The sequence below is a fragment of the Mesocricetus auratus genome, unplaced genomic scaffold, assembly GCF_017639785.1.
Source record: "Mesocricetus auratus isolate SY011 unplaced genomic scaffold, BCM_Maur_2.0 Super-Scaffold_100003, whole genome shotgun sequence".
NCBI lineage: Eukaryota > Metazoa > Chordata > Mammalia > Rodentia > Cricetidae > Mesocricetus > Mesocricetus auratus.
This window is the reverse complement of record NW_024429188.1, coordinates 27055366-27077783: the sequence shown is the minus strand read 5'-3', so window position 1 is coordinate 27077783 and position 22418 is coordinate 27055366. Positions and strand designations below refer to the sequence as shown.

Here is a 22418-nt window from a genome sequence, read left to right as displayed (position 1 = left end):
AAGAACACTCAAATTCTGTGGAAAAAATAGAGATTTCTCAAGAAATCAGTGGAAGACATTGATGTTTGTAAGTAAAGTCCACCTTGTGTCATGGAATTGAGTTATTTCATGGAGACTCAAAAACATACAAGTTGACAATAAATAAGAAGGCACCATATAGGAATATGATAAGAACAAATATATACAGTACACAATGAAGCATGAAGAAATTATAGGAAAGCATTTGTGACAGTGGGCTTGGTGACCATTTCTTATGTAAAATTTTTGGAATCTTGAAAAATGACTTAAGGAAAATAAATACTGAATGATGCATTTGGGCAAATATTTGTAAATCCATCTACTGACCAAAGGTCTGAATGGAGAAAAAGTTGAGAAATCATTAGACACAATCATGAGAAAATTAGCAACTGTCTGTAAGTTGCATAAATGATTCAGAGACACACTTGTGAAAAAATACACTAACAACAAACAGATATGAATGTGTGCATGTATTTAGTATTGAAAATGTAAACTGTAGTTGGAATAAGCTATGACCATTACCATGGCCTATCAACAACTGAGCCCATAAAACAATGATATTTTATATCAAAACAAAATTTTATATTGTTGTTGAGAATATCAAGTTAAAAAATGTTTCATATCATGAGTCAAAATTACAAATTCTTGCCCAGAATATAAAACAGCACACAGCTTTACACTGAATCTCATGTTCATTGATATTTAATTGAATAAAAATTGATTAATATGCACATTGTAACTAGTGGTCAAATGGTCTAGTTTATGGAAAAGTTGTCATAGTTAAAATAACAAGACTCAAAAATCCCCCACATTTTCCACTTCTTCCAAATGAGAAACTTGGAGTTTAAGGACATGAATATTGGTGCTTTTGACAGTCTGCCCATGTCCACAGTGGCCAGAAAGGTCAATTTCATGGCTTAACTCAAATTAATCTCATTAGGAAGCAATCAGAATAACAGAATTGTTGTCTATGGCTGTTGCTGCCAACCAGGATATACTGGAATTTCACTGTGGACAATCCACCCACTACATCTCAGGGCAAAGATTAATACTATAAAAGGTAGAGAAGATTCTCGGTCTCTCCAACACCTGTCAGATTTTGACCTCTGTAAGAAGCAGTGAATCCAGGCTCTACCATGGTGAAGTTCCTGCTGCTTGCTCTTGCCTTAGGTGTGTCCTGTGCACAGCATCAGAATCTTGAAGTCAGTCCCTCAGAGGTATGTACATTTGGGGATGAAAGGGCCTCTTGTGTTTATATATACCTGAGCTTGGTTTGAGCATGTTCATTGTTTAAATTCAATATACTTCTATACCGTATCCAAATCTGATCTTTAATTCTATCCTAGTGTCATTAAACCTCTTTCATGTTTTCAATGAGATCTATCTACAGTGTGAAAGAAGGTTAAGATCAAAAACTTCCAGATTGAACTTTCCCTGTGGGTGATTTACACAGTGCGAACTGTATTCCAGTATCCCACATTCTGGTGTGAATGAGTGATGATGCCTTCTCATGATTTACTCTCAAGGAAGAAGACATCTACATTCACTAGGTCCAAGTTCACTTGTCGGTTGACATAATGTATAATTAGTAATAGTGTTGCTGAAATAAAAACAGGAAATGAAATGACTACCCAACACTCACAATAAGGTCTGTGCTCCTTAGGTTGACGGGAAGTGGCACAGCCTTTACATAGCAGCAGATAATAAGAGTAAGGTAAGCGAAGGTGGACCTTTGAGAGTTTACGTCAAGCACCTGGAATGCAGTGATGAATGCCAGACATTCACAATCAAATTTTATACCAAGTAAGTGACATTCATCCAACGCACAGGGACAGGACTGAGAAACAGGGACGTGAATGCCATTGTAAAATTTTCACTCAAATAAATGGGTTATGCATGAAAAATGGAGTTGATCTCCTGGGCCTATTGGAGAACAGTGGCCTTCAGCCTTATCTGTGTACTTGACTTCAGCAAGATTGGCTGTGCTATTTTAGTTTCAGAAGGTTGGGTAATTCTGGTTGAAACCAGTCACAAATGGTAAAGGTGGGTAGAAGATTGAGGACACAGTCTTCTCTTGGCAGGCTGGATTTATTGCCCATGCCAGCCATGACGCCGGAGTCTCTGTTTATTTACCCAAATTAAAAATCAGCCCAAGATAGTTAATGCTACCAACACAATAATGAAATATTAGCAATCTGAAAAGAGTAAATTAAGAAGTGAAGCTTTCTTTTTTTAGGGTGGAAAACGTGTGCCAGGAACACAGAGTTGTGGGAAGAAAAGGCAAAGATGGGAAGTATATTACAGACTGTGAGTATATATGCATGTGTATATATATATATATACATCTGTGTGTGTGTATGTGTGTATGTGTAGAGAGAGAGAGAGAGTGTGTTTGTGTCTTTGTCTGTGTCTGAGACAACGGGCATTGTTGGCCCAGGATACACATGTAGGGGCCAGGATTTCAGAGAAATTCATCTGATAATTTCTGATGCAAGTTCAAAGTTCTAATTAATCTTTTAAACATTAATAGGAACATGTGAAGTTAATGTTTGTCTTTTTGTGACTGGGTTATCTCAATCAGGATGGTTTCTTCTAGTGCTGCCCATTTGCCTGCAAATTTCAAGATTCCATTGATTTTTTCTGCTGAATAGTACTCCAGTGTGTAAATGTACCACATTTTCTCTATCCGTTCTAAAGTTGAGGGGCATCTAGGTTGCTTCCAGGTTCTGGTTATTACAAAGAATGCTGCTATTTCATTTATAATTCTATATTATTGTGAAGGACATTTGAAGTAAGACTTACAATTGAAGTAAGAAAAAGTGTGATAGATGTGTTAAATATAATGAAAAAACAAATCAACAACAGCAACAACTAAATCATGACAATTCTACTGAGTTCTCAGGTGTTTCTGTTTTAATTGCAGTCTCTGGTCAGAATTATTTCCACGTTGTAGAGAAGGCAGATGACACCATGACCTTTCACAACGTTAATGTCGACGATAGTGGAAAGACAAATGTTATTTTAGTTGTTGGTGAGTGTGCTGCTCATCATAGGGGTTCTATTGCTGTGTTAAAGAAAGTTGGGGAGGAAAAGGTTTATTTGGCTTACACTACTGCATTGTTGTCCATCACTGAGGGAAGCCAGGACAGCGACTCAAACAGGGCAGGGACTTGGAAGCAGGCACTGGCACAGAGGCCATGGAGGGGTACTATTTACTGGTTTGCTTCTCATGGCTTGCTCATCCTGCTTTCTTATAAAACTTACGACCACCAGGCCAAGGAACACACCACCCACAATAGGTTGGGCTTTCCCCCATCAGCCACTGATTAACAAAATGTATTTCAGAGTTTCCCATAGCGTGTTGGGCTCTTCCACATCAACTTTCAATCTGGAAAAATGTCCTACAAGGTTTGCCACAGGTCTATCTGATGGAGGCAATTTTCTTAATTGAGGTTCCCTCTTCCCAGATGTTCTTGACTGTGTTTGGTTGACTAACAAAGCCAAAAACAAAAAAACAAAAAAGTCCCCCCAAATCCCAGGTTGCTTTGTTTGACATAGCTGTGAGGGGAGGGGAGGGTGGGGACTGGGGGTCGGGAGTTGGGGTGGGTGAGTGATGGATAGAGAGGATGTGGTAGGAGTTGGGTGGTTGTTAATTTTTGGTTCACGAACCTGTTCATCTGATTTAACTGCTCATTTTAGTAATAATCATATTCCCGTGTGTGGATTCTAGAATCTACACAGAAATAAGATGAAAAGTCATATCATGCAGATATTTAGTTCACAGATTCCAGCCATCAGAATTCCATACAGGTATTTTTGAAAAAAAATGTCATGCCTATGTTGAAAGCATGAATAAATATAATAATCATCATCATCATCATCATAACGTAAAAAGAGAGTTAGTCTTCAGGGTGGACAAAGTCATGGTTCCTTACATTTTAACTCCATTAAATGTGTTCTGTATACCTTAGAAGTCTTAGGCTGGCTGTGTTGTAGAGGCTCATTCTTTTAATCCCAGCACCCAGGAGGCAGTGGCAGGCAGATCTCTGTGAGCCTGAGGCCAGCCTGGTCTACAGAATAAATTTCAGGAGACTCTCCAAACCTACAGAGAACCCTGTCTCAAAAAACTTTTAGGCTGAGCAGAGTGAAGCTGGTTGGGATAAGGAAGGGTCAGGAAGACAGGATGTTTCCATGGGTCAGTACTGCATGACCCACTACCACTGTGTCTGTTCTAAGCATTTTAACAGACGCTCTGTTTTCTGTTCCATGCAATGTAGGGAAAGGTGAGAGTTCGAGCATAGAACAGAAGCAGAGGTTTGAGAAGACAGCCGAGAAATACGATATTCCAAAGGAGAATATTGAGCACTTGGTGACCACAGGTAACACCATTGTGCTTCACACAGCAAAGACATGCATCTGAAAATATTCCTAATAATCACTGATTCACCCTTTTAAAATTTAAAAACACTGGAAATACTAAGGATCTCTAACAATATTTTTGTTTGTGCCATTTTCTCCCTCTATCAAAACTATCTTTCACAGACACTTGTAATCAATAAAGACACCATATGGGTGAGTATGAACATGATAGAGGAGCTTACTCATGGTTTAATCTGATAGAATTCATTCTTTTTTAAACATTTTTCCTTTTTTATTTAAATTAGAATCATGCTTGCTTCACATGTTAATTCCAGCTCCCTATCCCTCCCCTCCTCCCTGTGCCCCCAACCAGGTCCCCATTCCCGCACCCAAGATTTCATTCATTAGGTTATTGGTCATGTATTTGATAGAGGAACTGTTTGTTTATAGTTTTATCTCTCTCTCTCTCTGTCTCTCCCTCTGTGTATATATATATATATATATATATATATATATATATATATGCTTATACAATCAAAGGGGGAAAAGCTATGATTGATGTTGCTGTTAGTCTTTATACCATGACAAAAAGCAAATCTCCCCTAAAGCAGAGTGTAGATTTCTTTTATATATTTTTTATTTTATTTTATTTTTTATTTGTAAATTTAAATTTAAATTAGAAAAAAGGTTGCTGCACATGTCAATACCAGGTTCCTCTCCCTTTTCTTCCCTTCCTCACACACTCCCTCTCCAACCTCCCCATATCTCCTCATTTCCCCAAGGAGGGTGAGGCTCTTCATGGGGGTGTCCATAGTCTGTCATTTCATCCAGGGCAGGAACTAGACCCTCCCACATGAGTCCAGGGAGAGAGTGCATTTCTCATTGTGGGATGGGCACCCAAACTCCATTTGTATGCCAGAGATACAACTACCCAAGGCCCCATAGATTACCCAGGCCTCCTCACTGACACCCACATTCATTCAGGGGGTGTTGATCAGTCCCATGCTGGATTCCCAAGCATCAGTCTGGGAATCAAGAACTACCCCTTATTCATGTCAACAGTTTCCAGGGGTTAAACCAGCCCAGTCTTAACTCCTTTGCTCATCAGTACTCCCTCTCTTTCACTGGGTTCCTTGAGTTCAGCTCAATGTTTAGCTGTGGGAGTCTGCCTCTGCTTCCATCAGTCTTTGGAAACAGGTTCTGTTTCCCAGACTCTCTGGCTGTGGGAATGTAGGCTGGCACTCCCCAGACCATATCTATGTTTAAAAACCATATATGAGAGAGTACATATCATGTTTGCTTTTTGTGACTGAGTTACCTCACTCGGGATATTTTTTCTAGTAACATCCATTTGCCTGCAAATTTCAGGATTCCATTGTTTTTTTTTTCTTCTGAATAGTACTCCATTTTATAATGTACCATATTTTCTCTATCTAATTTCCAGCTGAGGGGAATCTAGGTTGCTTCCAAGTTCTGGCTGTTACAAATAATGCTGCTATGAACATAGTGGAACCTACGTTCTTGTTGTATGAATGTGTATCGTTTGGATATATGACTAAGAGTAGAATTGCGGGGCCTTGTGGTAGACTGATTCCCATTTTTCTGAGGAATCTCCATTCGGATTTCCAAGGTGGCTGTATGACTTGGCACTCCCGATTTCTTTTATCTTGATGTGAAATAATTTTGTGAAATTCTCAACTGTTAAAAATGAGTAATGTCTGTGGAATTCAGGGGTGTATCTTGCATTTGGAAATACTGTAAATGTAGATGAACTTTCTAGAACTCTCCTGAGACACAACCTTGCATATACATTCCTTTTTTGATAGAAAATCAATATTTACATTGAAAACTATCAGTCTAAAGCTCAGTACAGAGGTATTGAAGTCAGTGAGGAGAAACTTAAGTCTAACCCTATGACATTTGGCATTTTTATCAAACCTTCCACTATATTCTTCATCCATTATTTTTTCATTTACAATCTTAGAAATTTTGTTAGTACCAGCAGCTCATGAACATCTAACTGTTTTGTTTGTGTTTGTGTTGCCTTTTGCATTTGAAGCTTTACCGATGACAGCAAGATCATGAATATTCCCCACATCAACTTTTGCGTGAAATCAGAATCATGACAATGAAGATAATTCACCATTTTTCTTTTTTCCTTCTAATCTTACAAATGAAGTCAGAATATCTGCTTCATGGATTTTCTTCCTATCCTCCTACTATATTACTGACTATTCTGTTGGTTAAATAAATTAATTTCTCATGCATACACTTCTGTCTTTAATCAATGTGACATAATACACAACCAACAGACATAGGCACTCAACTTCAACTATTGAAAAATAATCTGATTTGGGATGATTCTAGTTCAGAGCACTTTTCAGTCAGTGGGTTCAGTTTCTACAAACCACATGGCAGTGCACAAACATCTGTAACTCTAGCTCCAGGGGAATCTTCACCTTCTTCCGGCATCCAAAGGTATGGCACCCACCTGGTGCATATACCATATACAGATACACAAATATATATGTAATTCAAAAGTAAAATAAATCTTTAAAAATGGGATTACCCAGGTATGATGGTGCATGGTGTTAATTTCAAAGTTTGGGAAGCAGAAACAGGTGTATTTCTGTGAATTAAAGGCCAGCATGATCTATATATGGAATTCTAGGAAAGCCAAGGCTACGCAGTGAGACCTTGTCTCAAAAATAAACATAAATCAATAAACAGTAAAATAAAATTGGACCATTTGATAGTAGAATAAGAAATAGTTTTTATTGAGAATAAGTACATAATTCATTGATACTTCATAATTAGATGGGAAAATATTACCTATGACATTATATACATTATATTTAGTACGTGATGAAAACCATCTATGATACATCTTTTAGTATATGAGGCTTGATAGCCAGGATGTCCTAAGAGTCAGAGGGGGCACTCTTAGAAACAACCTAAATGTCTCCCTGATGTTAAAAAAAACCAAACTAACACTTTAAAACAACTGCCAAAATGTTATTGTTTTTCAGGGCTACAAAGTGGTATATCTGCACCCAAATGCATATTGTATTCTTTTGGCCAAGAGTCACAAGTGTTCCCTTAATAGGAGACATTAAAACTATTGTACATCGGACGCTATGGTAGTGTTGGGTGTTCTGGGATTTATTTCAGATTTAGAAAACATGAGAAATAATACAAAAGATAGACACATAGAGGCCAGAGCTTGTATACAGATACCCCACTCATGCCCTGCACTTTTCAGGAGGGTTTGTCCTTACCTTTCATAAGAAAAAACTTATTTTCATGCCTTTGGTGCAGGAAGGTACTTTTGTAAATGTAAACCCAGCCACAAACCCTTTAAGCTACAATCTGTCCTTTCTGCAAAATATGCTAGTACAATGTTGGCACAGAACTTGTGGGAATATCCAGTCCATGTCTGACTTGATTTAAGACCCACTCTGAGATGGAACCAATATACAACACTGCTTGAATGACCTAGAAGCAGAGATTAGATAGCTCAAAAGCACTGGATAAAAGCAAATACTATTAGTCTTTTAAAAAGGAGTGATAAAATGACTCCTAATGATTTCTGCTTCACTCATAGTTCACAGTCTTATTCAGCCATCATCAGAGAGGCTTCCTCAGGCAGCAGCTGAAAACAGGTACAGGGACTCACAGCCAGACATTACACAGAGAGAGAGAGAGACCTTGGAACATAAAATTCTAAATGGAATGTCTTCATCAAACCCCTCAACTGAGAGCTCAGGGAGTCCTGAGGAAAAGAAGCCAGGAGGAGTTGGGGAGACAGAAGGGATAGAGACTACCAGAAGAACAAGCCTCTCTAATCAGCTGAGCAAATTGCATATGAATTTACAGAAACAGAGGACCCAAGTACAGAGCCTACACAGGTCTGTATCAGGTTCTCCACATATGTATTAAAGCCTTTGGTTTAGTAATTTTATGGGACACCTGAGGGAGTAAATGACTGGATCACTCACTCTTTTTTTCTTTTTCATTTAAATTAGAAACAAGCTTGTTTTTCAAGTCAATCTCAGTTCCCTCTCCCTCCCTTTCTTCCTTGGCCTGCACTGAACCCCTATCCCATTCCCTTTCTTCTCCCAAGGGAGGGTGAGGCCTTGCATGGGGGTCTTCACATTTGGAGCAGGGCCTAGGTCCTCCTGTGTGTATCTAGGCTGAGAGAGTCTCCCTATTTTTGGAATGGATTCCCAAATTCCATTCGTGTACTAGGAATCAATACTACCATAGGCTCCATAGATTGCCCAGGCCTCCTAACTGACACCTACCTTCAGGGCAGCTATTCTGGTTTCCCAGCTATCAGTCTGGGTTCCATGAGCCCCCCCTTGTAAAGGTTAGCTGTTTCTATGGGTTTCTCCAGCCTGGTCTTGGCCCCTTTGCTCATCACTCCTCCCTCTCTGCAACTGGATTCTAGGAGTCTGTCTCAGTGTTTAGCTGTGGGTGTCTGATTCTGCTTCCATCAATTACTGGATGAAGTCTCTAGGATGGCATATAAGGTAGTCATAAATCTCATTATCAGAGAAGGCCATTTAGTGTAGCCTTCCATTATTGCTTAGATTGTTAGTTGGGGTCATCCTTGTAGATCTCTGAAATGTTCCCTATTGCCATATTTCTCTTTAAACCTATAATGGTTCCCTCTATTATGATATCTCTTTTATTGCTCTCCACTATTCTTCCCCTGACTGAATCTTTCTGCTCCCTGCTGTCCTCCTACCTTCTCCCCTCCACTTTTGCCTGACTCTCTCTCTCCTCCCCCCATGCTTCCAATTAGCTCAGTAGATCTTGTCCCTTTTCCCTTTTCTGAGGGACCATGGATGTCTCACTTAGGGTCCTCCTTGTTGCCTAGCTTCTCTGGCTATGTGGATTGTAGGCTGGCAATCCTTTGCTCTATGAATAAAATCCATATAGGAGTGAGTATATACCATATTTGTCTTTCTGTGACTGGGATACCTCACTCAGGATGGTTTCTTCTAGTTCCATTCATTTGCCTGTGAATTTCAAGGTTCCATGTTTTTTTCTGCTGAGTAGTGCTCCATTGTGTAAATATACCACATTTTCTCTATCCACTCTTCAGTTAAGGGACAGCTAGGTTGCTTCCAGCTAGGTTGTGGCTATTACAAATAATGCTGCTATGAACATAGTTGAACAGATGTCTTTGTTATGTGAATGTGCATCTTTTGGGTATATGGCTAAGAATGGAATTGTTTGATCTTGTTGTAGACTGATTCCCATTTTCCTGAGGAACCGCCATACTGATATCCAAAGTGGCTGTTTGAGTTCGCACTCCCACCAGCAGTAGGGGAGTGTTCCCCTTTCTCCACATCTTCTCCAGCATAGACGGTCATTGGTGTTTTTGATTTTAGCCATTATGAAAGGAGCAAGATGCTAACTCAGAGTTGTTTCGATTTGCTTTTTCCTTAAGGCTAAGGATGTTGTGCACTTTCTTAAGTGTCTTTCAGCCATTTTGGATTCTTCCATTGGGAATTCTCTATTTATTTCTGTACCCCACATTTTAATTGGATTATTTGGTGTTTTGGTGGCTAGCTTCTTGAGTTCCTTGTATATTTTGGAAATCAACCCTCTGTCAGATGTGATGTTCATGAATATCTTTTCCCATTCTGTGGGCTGTATTGTGTCTTGTTGACTGTGTCCTTTCTCTTCCAGACGCTTCTCAGTTTCAGGAGGTCCCATTTATTACTTGTCAATCTCAGTGTCTGTGCTACTGGTGTTATGTTCAGGTGCAGTCTTTTGTACCAATTCGTTCAAGGGTACCTCCCACTTTCTCTTCTAAGACGTGAGTGAAACTTTATGTATGTTGAGGTCTTTGATCCATTTGGACCTAAATTTTGTGCATGGTAATAGACATGGGTCTATCTGCAGTCTTCTCTATGCCAGCATCCAGTTATGCCAGTACCATTTGTTGAACATGCTTTCTTTTTTCCATTGTATAACTTCAGCTTCTTAGTCAAATATAAGGTGTTTGTAAGTCTGTGGGTTAAAATTAGGGTTTCTAATTCAATTCCATTGGTCTATCTGTGCATTTTTTGTGCCAGTACCAAGCTGTTTTCAGTACTATAGTGGGTTGGGACTAGCACTGCCATGTCAGCAGACTTTGTATGGCTTGGTTTGCCTGGGGCAAGTAAAAATGTCAACAGTCCCCTGTCCATGAGATCCCAAAAAGTGTCAGAGGTAGATCTCTTACTGTTTTACCAGATCATGTGACTGTTTTCCTGTTCTTGGGTTACCACTTCCAACTTTGATGTGATGTTTTTGTTTTGTGTTATTACATTTTATTCTTAGTTTTGTTGCTGAAATAGGAAGAAAGAAAGAAAAAGAAATCACATTCTATCCTTCAAAAATAAAAAATACAAATAAAGAAAAGTTCATTGAGTTTCATAAATACTATAAAAAAATTTTAATTGCTCTATTTCTTTTTTAAGATTTATTTATTTATTTATTTATTATGCATACAGTATTCTGTCTGCCTATTTGCCGGCCAGAAGAGGGCACCAGATCTCAATACAGATGGTTGTAAGCCACCATGTGGTTGCTGGGAATTGAACTCCGGACCTTTGGAAGAGCAGTCAGTGCTCTTAACCTCTGAGCCATCTCTCCAGCCCCAATTGCTCTATTTCTATACCGCGTATTGGAATCAAGAAGGCATAAACTGATTTTATATTAACCTAATTTATACAAAACAACAATGCTATTGCCTATTTTATAAACATTTGTAATTTCTTATAGGAACTTTGTCTCTCATGGTCAGTTTCAGTAATTTTCCCCACATTTAGTGGAATTTGTTCCCCTTCCTGCATTTGATTGGGTAGAGTTAGAAGAGATACCAGTTAGAACCCTGCACGAAGTATCTATTGATTAGTTTTCTATCAGTTCATAAAAACCAACAATCTCATGCTGGTCGTTGGTGGTGCATGCCTTTTATTCGCAGCACGCGGGAGGCAGATGCAGGCGGATCTCTGATAGTTCGAGGCCATCCTGGTCTAAAGAGCGAGTTCCAGGACAGCCTCCAAAACAATACAGAGAAACCCTGTCTCAAAAAAAATAAAAACGCTCAGGGCAGCAGTCATAGGTGATCACTGGGTCCCCATCTTAGACCCGATGTCCTCCTGCTCACCCTCTCTCGGATCCCCTGGCTTGGGGACTGCTGCCAGGTAGACACCCCACAAAGGATGAGCAAGGCACAAGGAACCTGCAGAGAGACCTGCTCCACTTCTGCCCAAACCCAGGGCATAGGGCAGAGGTGAACAAGCTTGTGCTCTCTTTGATCCACTGGCATGGGGACTGCAGCCAGGTTGACTCCCCCCTCCCCACGGAAGACCAAGCAACCAGGAGCCTGAGAGAGAGCTCTTCCACTTCGACCCACACTCAGGGAAGAGGACTGAGAACAGAGGCCAGAGAGTACTGGATTTCCTTGCACCCACAGAAAGGGAACCCTGGTAAAATAAACACCATGAGAGGAAGAAACTCTACACCCCCTGAAAGAAGTGATGGGGAAAAGCAATATCAGAACACACTCAGCATTGGTGGCTCACGCCTTTAATCCAAGCACTCAGGAGGCAGAGGCAGGCAAATATCTTAGTTTGCGGCCAGCCTGGACTAAAAGAGCAAGTTCCAGGACAGACTCCAAATCAATACAGAGAAACCCTGTCTCGAAAAACCAAAAAAAAAGAACACACTCAGCAACTGAAAAACAAATATTACATCACCAGAATCTAGAGATTCTACACCAGTAAGACCTGAACACCACAATGCAGATGTAGAAGAAGGGAATGACCTTAAAAGCGCTTTCATGAAAATTATAGAGGCCCTGAAAGAAGATGTGAGAAAATCCCTTAAAGAAATGGAAGAAAAAACAAACCAAAAACTCCAACAAATGAAAGAAAGGGAGGAAAACACGACGCAAAAATTACAAGAAACAATTCAAACAATGCAAGGATTGAAAGCTGACATGGAGAAAAAAACCCACAGTCTGAAGGAATGCTGGAAATCAAAAAACTGGGGAAACGGACAAGTACTACAGATGCAAGCATAACCAACAGAATACAAGAGATGGAAGAGAGAATCTCAGGTGTTGAAGACCTGAGATTAGGTGAAATAGATTCATCAATCAAAGAAAATCTGAAGTCCAAAAAATTCCTAACAAAAATATCCAGGAAATATAGGACACCATGAAAAGACCAAACCTAAGAATAATAGGTATAGAAGAAGGTGAAGAAACCTAACTCAAAAGGACAGAAAAAGAAATTCAACAAAATCATAGAGGAAAACTTTCCCAACCTAAAGAAAGTATGCCAATGAAGATACAGGAAGCTTACAGAACACGAAATACAGTGGATCACAAAAAAGTCCCCTTGCCACATAATAATCAAGACCGCAAGATTACAAAATAAAGAAAGAATACTTAGAGCAGCTAAGGAAAAGGTCTAATAACATATAATGGCAAACCTATGGGAATTACACCTGACTTCTCCATGGAAACTCTGAAAGCCAGAAGGTCCTGGATAGATATTCTGTCAAGACTAAGAGACCACGGACGCCAGCCCAGACTACTATACCCAGCAAAGCTCTCAATCACTATAGATGGAGAAAACAGGATATTTCATGACAAAACCAGATTTAAACAATACGTGTCCACTAACCCAGCCCTACAGAAAGTTCTGGAAGGAAAATTCCAGTCCAAAGAATTTAACTACAACCAGAATAACTTAGGAAATAGATAATCTCACTTTACCAATACCCCAAAGAGAAAAGGGATGGAAATCCACATACAATTCCACCAAGAGCAACCATTCCAAATCAAATGCGAATGTGTAATCAAAGGTCATTAATATCTCTCAATATTAATGGTCTTAATTTGCCCATAAAAAGGCACAGAATGGATTCGAAGACAGAACCCATCCTTCTGCTGCATACAAGAAACACACTTCAGCATCAAAGACAGGCATTACCTTTGAGTTAAGGATTGGGAAAAGATTTTCCAATCAACAGGCCCCAAGAAACAAGCAGGGGTAGCCATCCTAATAACTAACAAGCTAGACTTTAAACTGAAATCAATAAAAAGTGATGAAGGAGGTCATTACATATTCATCAGAGGAAAAATCTACCCAGATGAAGTCTCAATTAGGAACTTCTATGCCCCATATACAAAGGCATCCACATTCGTAATAGAAACATTACTAAAACTCAAACCACACATAAAACCTCACACACTAATAGTGGGAGAAATCAACACCCCACTGTCACCACTAGACACGAATACAAGACAGAAACATAGGAAAGAAACAAAGGAACTTATAGAGGTTATGACCCAGTCGGGTTTGACAGATATCTATAGAACAGTCCATCCAAACACAAAAGAATATACCTTCTTCTCAGTGCCACATGGAACCTTCTCAAAAATTGACCACATACTTGGCAACATACCAAACTTCAACAGTTACAAAAAAAGTTGTACCTTATGAGACCACCATGCTTTAAACTTAGAGTTCAACAACAACACAAACTGCAAGAACCCTACAAATTCATGGAAATTGAATAATGTGCTATTGGGTGGGTCAAAGAAGAAACAAAAATCTCAGCCAATTTAGTCTCCTCTATTGAGAATTCCCTGTTTAGCTCTGTAGCCCACTTTTTAATTGGATCCTTTGGTGTTTTGGAAACTTTCTTCTTGAGTTCTTTATAAATTTTGGAGATCAGCAGAAGGATGGGTTCTGTCTTCAAAACCATTTTGTTAGCCTGTGTCTTTTTATGGGTGAGGTAAGACCATTAATATTGAGGGATACTAATGACCATTGATTGCTCATTCTTCTTTGATTTGGAATGGTTGGTGGTGGTGGAATTATGTGTGGAATTTTCGCACCTGCTGTGCAGCCTGCATCCGAGAATGTAGCGAGGTGGTCGGGATAGATGACACAGAGACCGGTCGGTTGCTTTAAGAAAACTTTATGCTTCCCAAGTCAGCTTAGGAGGAGACCCCAAGTCTGCTTAGGAGAAGTCCCAAGGAAAAACGCTTCCCTCTTTGAGGACTTCTGCCATCCATCTACACAATTCTCCAACAACTCTCCCAGACTTCTCACCCTCCTGGCTGGTGGTTTAATCTCTGGCCCCAGAATCGGGGAGAAACAGCAGGGGAACAGGAAGAAGCATCTAGCCGTAGGGGGTGTCAAAGTCATGGTGTTTCAGTGAGCTAGCCCTTATCTGAGCCCTATCAAGAGCTTTATAGCACTGAATTGTTTTCAGTAAACATTATCTCACAGCTGCCTGCTCCCAGGCCGAAGGGGAAGTGGGTTTCTGCTCAAGGTCTGGTGTCCCCACATGGAATTCCACCTCTTTTTTCTTTTGGCTGTTGGTAAAGTGGGATTATCTAATGCCTATGTTTTGCTGGTTGTAGTTAACTTCCTTGGGTTGGAGTTTGCCTTCCAGAACTTTATGTAGGGCTGGGTTAGTGGATATGTATTGCTTGAATCTAGTTTTGTCATGGAATATCTTGTTTTCTCCATCTATAGTGATTGAGAACTTTGCTGGGTATAGTAGTTTGGGCTGGCATCCATGGTCTCTTCCTGTTGGTAGAAGAGTTATCAAAGGATTTTTCTGGCTTTCAGAGTTTCCATCGAGAAGTCATGTGCAATTCTGATAGGTTTGCCTTTATATGTTACTTGGCCTTTTTCCTTAGCTGCTCTTAATATTCTTTCTTTATTCTCTATATTTGGGGTCTTGATTATCATGTGGCAAGGGGTCTTTTTGTGATCCACTCTATTTGGTGTTCTGTAAGCTTCTTGTACCTTCATTGGCATGTCTTTCCTTAGGTTGGGAAAGTATTCTTCTATGATTTTGTTGAGTATGTTTTCCGCGCCTTTGAGGTGGTTTTCTTCGCCTTCTTCTATACCTATTATTCTTTGGTTTGGTGTTTTATAGTGTCCCGTATTTCCTGGATGTTTTGTGTTAGAGATTTGTTGGACTTAACATTTTCTTTGGTTGATAAATCTATCTCTCATAGTGTATCTTCAATGCCTGAGATTCTCTCTTCCATCTCTTGTATTCTGTTTGTAATGCTTGTATCAGTAGTACCTGACCATTTGCCCAGCTTTTCTATTTCCAGCCTTTCTTCAGATTGTGCGTTTTTATTGTCTCTATTTCAGTTTTCAACCCTTGCACTGTTTGAATTGTTTCTTGCAATTTTCAGTTTGTCTTTTCCTTCATTAGTTGCATTTTATGAATTTTTTGGTTTGTTTTTTTCTTCCATTTCTTGCATTTTTGGGTTTGTTTTTTCTTCCATTTCTTGCATTTTTGGTCTCTTTTTTCTTCGATTTCTTGCATTTTTGGTATGTTTTTTCTTCCATTTCTTTGAGGGATTTTCCTATATCCACTTTTAGGGCATCTATCATTTTCATGAAGTTGTTTTTAAGGTCATACTCTTCTGCTTCATTTGCATTGGAATGTTGGAGTCTTGCTGGTGTGGAGTCTCTAGAATCTGGTGGTGTCATATTTGTTTTTCTGTTGCTGAGTGTGTTTTTATTTTGTCTCTTTCCTATCTCTTCTTCTAGTGGGTGTAGAAGAGCCCCTTACTGGTCTGGTGGTTAGGGGACCACAGTTCCCTTTCGGTGGGTGCAAGTAACTCCAATACTCTGGTAGTTCTTCTATTCCTCGTCTTAGTTCTGGTCCTGGGCCCACCAATGGACTAGCAGGTCCCCTAATCTCGTTGGTGGAAGAGAAGTCCTGGGATCTATTTTGCTTGGCTCCCTCCTGGATGGGATGCTCTGTGACAGTCTCTAGGCAATCCCCAGGCACTGGAATGCAGGCCCAGATGCTGGGCCAGTTTACCTGGTCCCACTGCCAGATACACTGGTTCTCTGGTCTATGGTGGAAGAGAAGACCTGGGATCTGGGGAGCTTGGCTCCTGCCGGGATGGTGCCCTGGTCTCTCTGGTGGAGGGGAAGACCTTGGATCTGGTATACCTAGTATTCTTAGGTTTGGTCTTTTCACAGTGTCTCATAATTCCTGGAAATTTTGTGGTGGGGACTTGTTGGTACTTAAGTTTTGCTTTGGTCGGTGTACCTATTTCCTCTAGTGTATCTTCAACACCTGAATTTCTGTCTTCCATCTCTTGTATTCAGTTGGTTATGCTTGTATCTGTAGTACCTGACCTTTTGCCCAGCTTTTCTATTTCCAGCCTTCCTTCAGACTGTGTTTTTTCTTATTGTCTCTATTTCAGCTTTCAACCCTTTTACTTTTTGAATTGTTTCTTGCAATTTTTGCTTTGTCTTTTCCTCTCTTTCATGCATTTGTTGAAGTTTTTGTTTTGTTTTATCTTCCATTTCTTGCATTTTGTGGATTGTTTTTTCCTCCATTTCTTGCAACTCTTGTATTTTTTTGGTTTGTTTTTTCTTCCATATCTTTAAGAGATTTTCTCATATCTTCTTTGAGGGCCTCTATCATTTTAATGAAGTTGCTTTTAAGGTCTTTCTTATCTGCTTCTTCTGCAATGGACTGTTCAGGTCTTAGGGGTGTAGATTCTCTAGTTTCTGGTGGTATCATATTGGTTTTTCTGTTGGTGGGTGTGTTTTGTATTGTCTCCTTCCCATCATTTCTTCCTGTGGGTGCAGAAGGAGTCTCTTCCTCACCTGGTGTGTATGTGACCCCTTTCCAGTGGGTAGAAGCAGGTCCAGTATCCTGGTGGCTTTCGTCTTGCATGAATGGAGGCCCTCCTAGTATCGGGACCTTGGCAACCTCTATGTATGCTGGATCCTTGCTTCGCCTGTCCCGTGGGTGGAGACTGGGACTTGGAAGATGGCAGTCTCTGGGTGGGCTGAATCTCTTTGGGCTGGGATTAGGATCTGCTGTGCTCTGTCCTCAGGTCTCCGGTTTTTCTCATTTTCTGCCCCCTTTGAGGTGGATTTCTTCACCACCTTCTACACCTGTTATTCTTAAGTTTGGTGTTTTTATGGTGTCCCTTATTTCCTGGATATTTTGTGTTAGGGATTCGTTGGACTTAAAGTTTTCATTGGTCAATGAATCTAATTCTCTTAGTGTATTTTCAACACCTGAGATTCTATCTTCAATCTCTTGTATTCTGTTGGTTATGCTTGCATCTGTAGTACCTGACCGTTTTTCCAGCTTTTCTATTTCTAGCATTTCTTTAGTCTGTGCTTTTTATTGTTTCTATTTCAAATTTTAACCCTTGCACTGTTTGGATTGCTTCTTGCAATTCTTGCTTTGTCGTTTCTTCCATTTCTTGCATTTATTGGATTGTTTTTTCTTCCATCTCTTTAAGGCATTTTCTCATATCCTCTTTGAGGGCCTCTATCATTGTCATAAAGTTGTTTTTAATATCATTCTCTTGTGCTTCATATGTGTTGGGGTGCTTCAGTTTTGCTGGTGTAGGGTCTCTGATCTCTGTTGCTCCTTTTGTTTTTCTGTTGTGTCCTTCCCATCTGTTCCTGATTTGGGTTCCAGAAGGTAATGCTTTCTCTCCTGGTGTGTTTGGGACCAGGGTTCCCTTCTGGTGGGTGCATGCAAGTCCAATACTCTGGTAGCTCTCCACTTCCTGGTCTCGTGGGTGGAGAAATGGACTAGGATGCTGGGTCTCTTTGCATCCCTATGGGATGAATGGGAGCCTGCGTGGTAGATCCCAGGCAAAGGAGTGTGGCCTGGAGACAGACCCTGATAGCCTTAGTCATGTGGGTAGAGCAGGAGACTAGGATGCTGGGGTGAGTTTGCTCCTGCCTCAGGGATGGAAGCTGCAGTGGCAGACCCCAAGCACAGGGAGCCAGCCTTGACTGAGGATGGAACAGGAGATTAAGCTGCTGGGGTACCTTGGCTCCTGCCACGGAGATGGAAACTGCTGGAATCATTTGTGTTTATTCTAGGCCTCTGGGCTATCTAGTCTCTGATTCTTTGCTACTCAAGCGGTGTTCGTATGGGTTCCTTCTCATGGAGTGTGTCTTAAGTCAAATCAGACATTAGTTTATACTTCCTCAACCTTTGTATCACCATTGCTCAAGCACCTCTTGCAGGCAGGTAAGATGGTAGATCAAAGGTTTTGTGGATGTTGGTATTTATGTTTCTCCTTTGGTCGCTTGCAGAGAACTTCACATATGAAAAACACTAGGATGAAGGGGTTAAATGTTCTATATAGGCACCAGATCAAATTCTCCATGTTCAATGAATTGTGTGCATTTGTCTTCAGCAGTAGGCCCTGCTGTCAGTCTGTGACAAACAACCTATTGTATTGGCAACAATCTGAGCCATTTGGAAATTTCCATGGGACCTTTTGGCCAAGAACTCCTATAAATATATTCCTATAACAGATGTATCCCTAAATATGCAAGTACAAATAATTGTATCCCTTTAAATATTTTGTTGTTGGTTTAATTTAATTTTTTATTCATTTTATTGTTTCCTCTCCATCCTGTCTTCCCATTCCCTCTCCCCACTTTCTCTCTCTCCCCCACCCATTCCTCTGAAAGTGTAAGGCCTCCCATGGGGAGTCAACAAAGCCTGGCATATCAAATAGAGACAGGACCTAGTTCCTCCTCCCTGCATCAGGGTTGAGCAAGGCATCCCACCACAGGAAATGGGTTCGAGAAGGCTAGCTCATGTACCAAGAATAGATCCTGTTCCCAGTACTAGGGGCCCCACCAAGAGATCAATCTACACAGTTGTGACTCACATGCAGTGGGCCTAGCTAGGTTCCATGCAGGCTTCCTAGCTGTTGTTCTAGAGTCTATGAGTTCCCACAAGCTTGAGTCAGCTGTTACTGTGGGTTTCACTTTCATGATCTTAAATCTCCTTGCTCATATAGTGTTTCTTCCCTCTCTTTGACTGGATTCCTGGAGCTTGGCCCAGTGCTCAGCTGTGGATATCTTCATCTGCTTCCACCAGTTACTGGATGAAGGTTCATGTTTGTCTTTCTAGGTCTGTGTTACATTGTTCAGGAAGGTTTTTTTTCTAGTTGCATCCATTTGCCTGCAAATTTCACGATGTCATTGATTTTACTGCTGAGTAGTAATCCACTGTAAGAATGTACCACATTTTCTTTGTCCATTATTCAGTTAAAGGGCATCTAGGTTGTTTTCATGTTATGGCTAATTCGAATAATGCTGGTATTAATGTAGTTGAGCAAATATCCTTGTGGTATGATTGAACGTCATTTTGGTATATACCCAAGAGTGCTATTGGTGGGTCTTGAGGTAGATTCTGAGAAAGTGCCACTAATTTTCAAAGTGGTTAGACAAGTCTACACTCCCACCACCAGCAGTGGAGGACTGTTCCCTTTACTCCACATCCTCTCCCACATATACTGTCATCATTATTTTTGATCTTAGCCATTCTGGCAGGTGTAAGGTGATATTTCAGAATCATTTTGATTAGATTTCCCTGATGGTTCAGGATGATGAGCAATTCATTAAGTGTCTTTCAGTCACTTGAGATTCTTCGGTGGAGAATTCTCTGTTTAGATCTGTACCCCATTTAAAATGATTTTCTTTTATTTTAAAACAATATTTTCTCATCTTGCACTAGGGAAATGTCCAGAGATCTACAAGGTTGGTCCCAACTAACAATCTAAACAATAATGGAGAGACTACTTTAAACAGCATTCCCCAATAATGAGATTGATGACTACCTTATATGCCATCCTAGAGCCTTCATCCAGTAGCTGATGGAAGCTGAAGCAGACACCTACAGCTAAACACTGAGCTGAACTCCTGGAATCCAGTCACAGAGAGTGAGGAGTGATGAGCAAAGGGGTCAAGACCAAACTGGAGAAACCCACAGAAACAGCTGACCTGAACAAGGGGGAGCTCATGGAAACCAGACTGATAGCTGGGAAACCAGTATAGGACCAATCCAGATGCTCTGAAGGTAGATGTCAGTTAGGAGTCCTGGGCAATCAATGGGATATCTGGTAATGGATCAGTATTTATCCCTAGCATATGAATGGACTTTGGGAGCCCATTCCACATAGAGGGTTACTCTCTCAGCCTGGACACACAGGGGAGGGCCTAGGTCCTGCTCCAAATGTTATGTCAGATTTTGAAGATCTCCATGACAGGTCTCACCATCCCTGATGAGCAGATACTGGGTTATTGGGGGCAAGGGAATAGGAGAGTGAGAGGGAACTGGGATTGACTTGTAAAATAAGCTTGCTTCTAATTGAAATAAAAAGGAAAAAAACAATCTTTTCTCATTTTGCATACCAATCCTAGGTCCTACTCCCATACACTGACTCTCCCAGCATTTCCCCCACCCTACCCAACCCACTCCTAAGAAAAGGCAAGGCTTCCCAAGGGGACCCAACAAAATCTGACACATCTTTGAGGCAGGACCAAGGCACTCTCCTGTAGTCGCCATCAGTAATAGCCTCAAGTTGCACTGTCAATATGTAGTAACCTATCTTTGTATGGCTACATTTGAATCCAGCCAATTTAGCTGGTTTGTACCTGAGACCAGGAGTGTGGACTGAGAAATGGCAGGTAAAGATATCAAGGAAAAGACAGACACACAGAATAGAATCAGCTGGTACAGAACTAAATAGAGAATTCTCAATAGAGGAGACTAAAATGGCTGAGAGGCACTTGAGAAAGTGCTCAACATCCCTAGCCATCTGACAAAAGCAAATCAAAACAACTCTGAGATACCATCTCACTCCTGTCAAAATGGCTAAGATAAACAACTCCAATGAAGTTTATGCTGGAGAAGATGTGGTGTTAGGGGAACACTCCTACACTATTGGTGGGAGTGCCAACTTGTACAGCTACTTTGGAAATCAGCACGGAGATTCCTCAGGAAAATGGGAATCAGTCTACCACAAGACCCAGCAATTCCACTCTTAGGCATATACCCAAAAGATGCTTATTCATACAACAAGGGTGTCTGTTCCACTACGTTCATAGCAACATTATTCGTAATAGCCAGAACTTGGAAGCAACCTAGAAGCCTGTCAGCTGAAGAATGGATAGAGAAAATGTGGTACATTTACACAATGGAGTACTATTCATCAGAAAAAACAATAGAATCTTGAAATTTGCAGGCAAATGGATAGCACTAGAAGAAACCATCATGAGCGAGGTAACCCAGTCACAAGAAGAGAAACATGGCATGTACTCATTCATTTATGGATTTTAGACATGAATCACGGCAGTGCCAGCATACAATCCCACTGCCAGATAGTCTAGGAAACAGAACTTCATTTAGCGACTGATGAAAGCAGAGGCAGATACCCATAGACAAACACTGAACTGAACTCCTAGAATCCAGTGTCAGAAAGAGAGAACTGATGGGCAAATGAGTTAAGAGTGGGCTGGTTTAACCCACAGAAATAGTTGACCTGAACAAGAGGGAGGTCTTGGACTCCAGATTGATGGCTGTGTGGAAAGCATGGGACTGACCCAGACACCCTGAATGTGGGTGTCAGTGAGGAGGCCTAGGTAATCTATGGGGCCTTGAGTAGTAATTATCCCTGGCATACAAACAGACTTTGAGTGCCCATGCCATAATATGGGACACTCTCTCAACCAGGACTCTTGGGGGAGAGCCTAGGCTCTGCCCTGGATGAAATGACAGTTACTGGAGATTCACCATGGAGTGCCTCACCCTCCTTGGGGATCAGAGTGGAGATTGGGTGGGGTACTAGGGGACTTGGTGGGAAGGGCAGGGGATGAGGGGAGGAAGAGGTATCTGGGATTGATATGTGAAACAAGAGTGTTTCTAGCCTAAATAAAACAATAATTATTTTTTTTTAAAAAAAAGACGTGTGATCCAGTGATTACTGACCACTCCAAGTTTATTCTTCAACATTCGACCTCAACCAAAATAGGGAAAATGGCAAAATCTTTTATTATCATGATACAAAGAAGAAACAGACTTTCTTCCCTAATCCTCCAAACATTTAGTAACCACACCTTAGACTACAACTCTTGTTATCTGGCCTTGAAGGTTAAGAGTAACCACACCACAGACCAAGTCTCTTGTTATTTAGATAAGACATC

General features: G+C 40.7%; 1 protein-coding gene across 1 annotated transcript; it reads left to right on the top strand.

Annotated features, from left to right (window-relative positions):
- The first annotated feature begins 1077 nt into the window (after positions 1-1077).
- Positions 1078-6644, top strand: LOC121139963 (male-specific submandibular salivary gland protein). Its single transcript, XM_040744170.1, has 7 exons — positions 1078-1235; positions 1682-1821; positions 2255-2325; positions 2942-3049; positions 4296-4397; positions 4561-4590; positions 6437-6644. Exons 1-6 carry the CDS (start codon positions 1155-1157, stop codon positions 4575-4577), a joined length of 519 nt encoding a protein of 172 aa, XP_040600104.1. The 5' UTR covers positions 1078-1154; the 3' UTR covers positions 4578-4590; positions 6437-6644.
- Positions 6645-22418: the final 15774 nt, after the last annotated feature.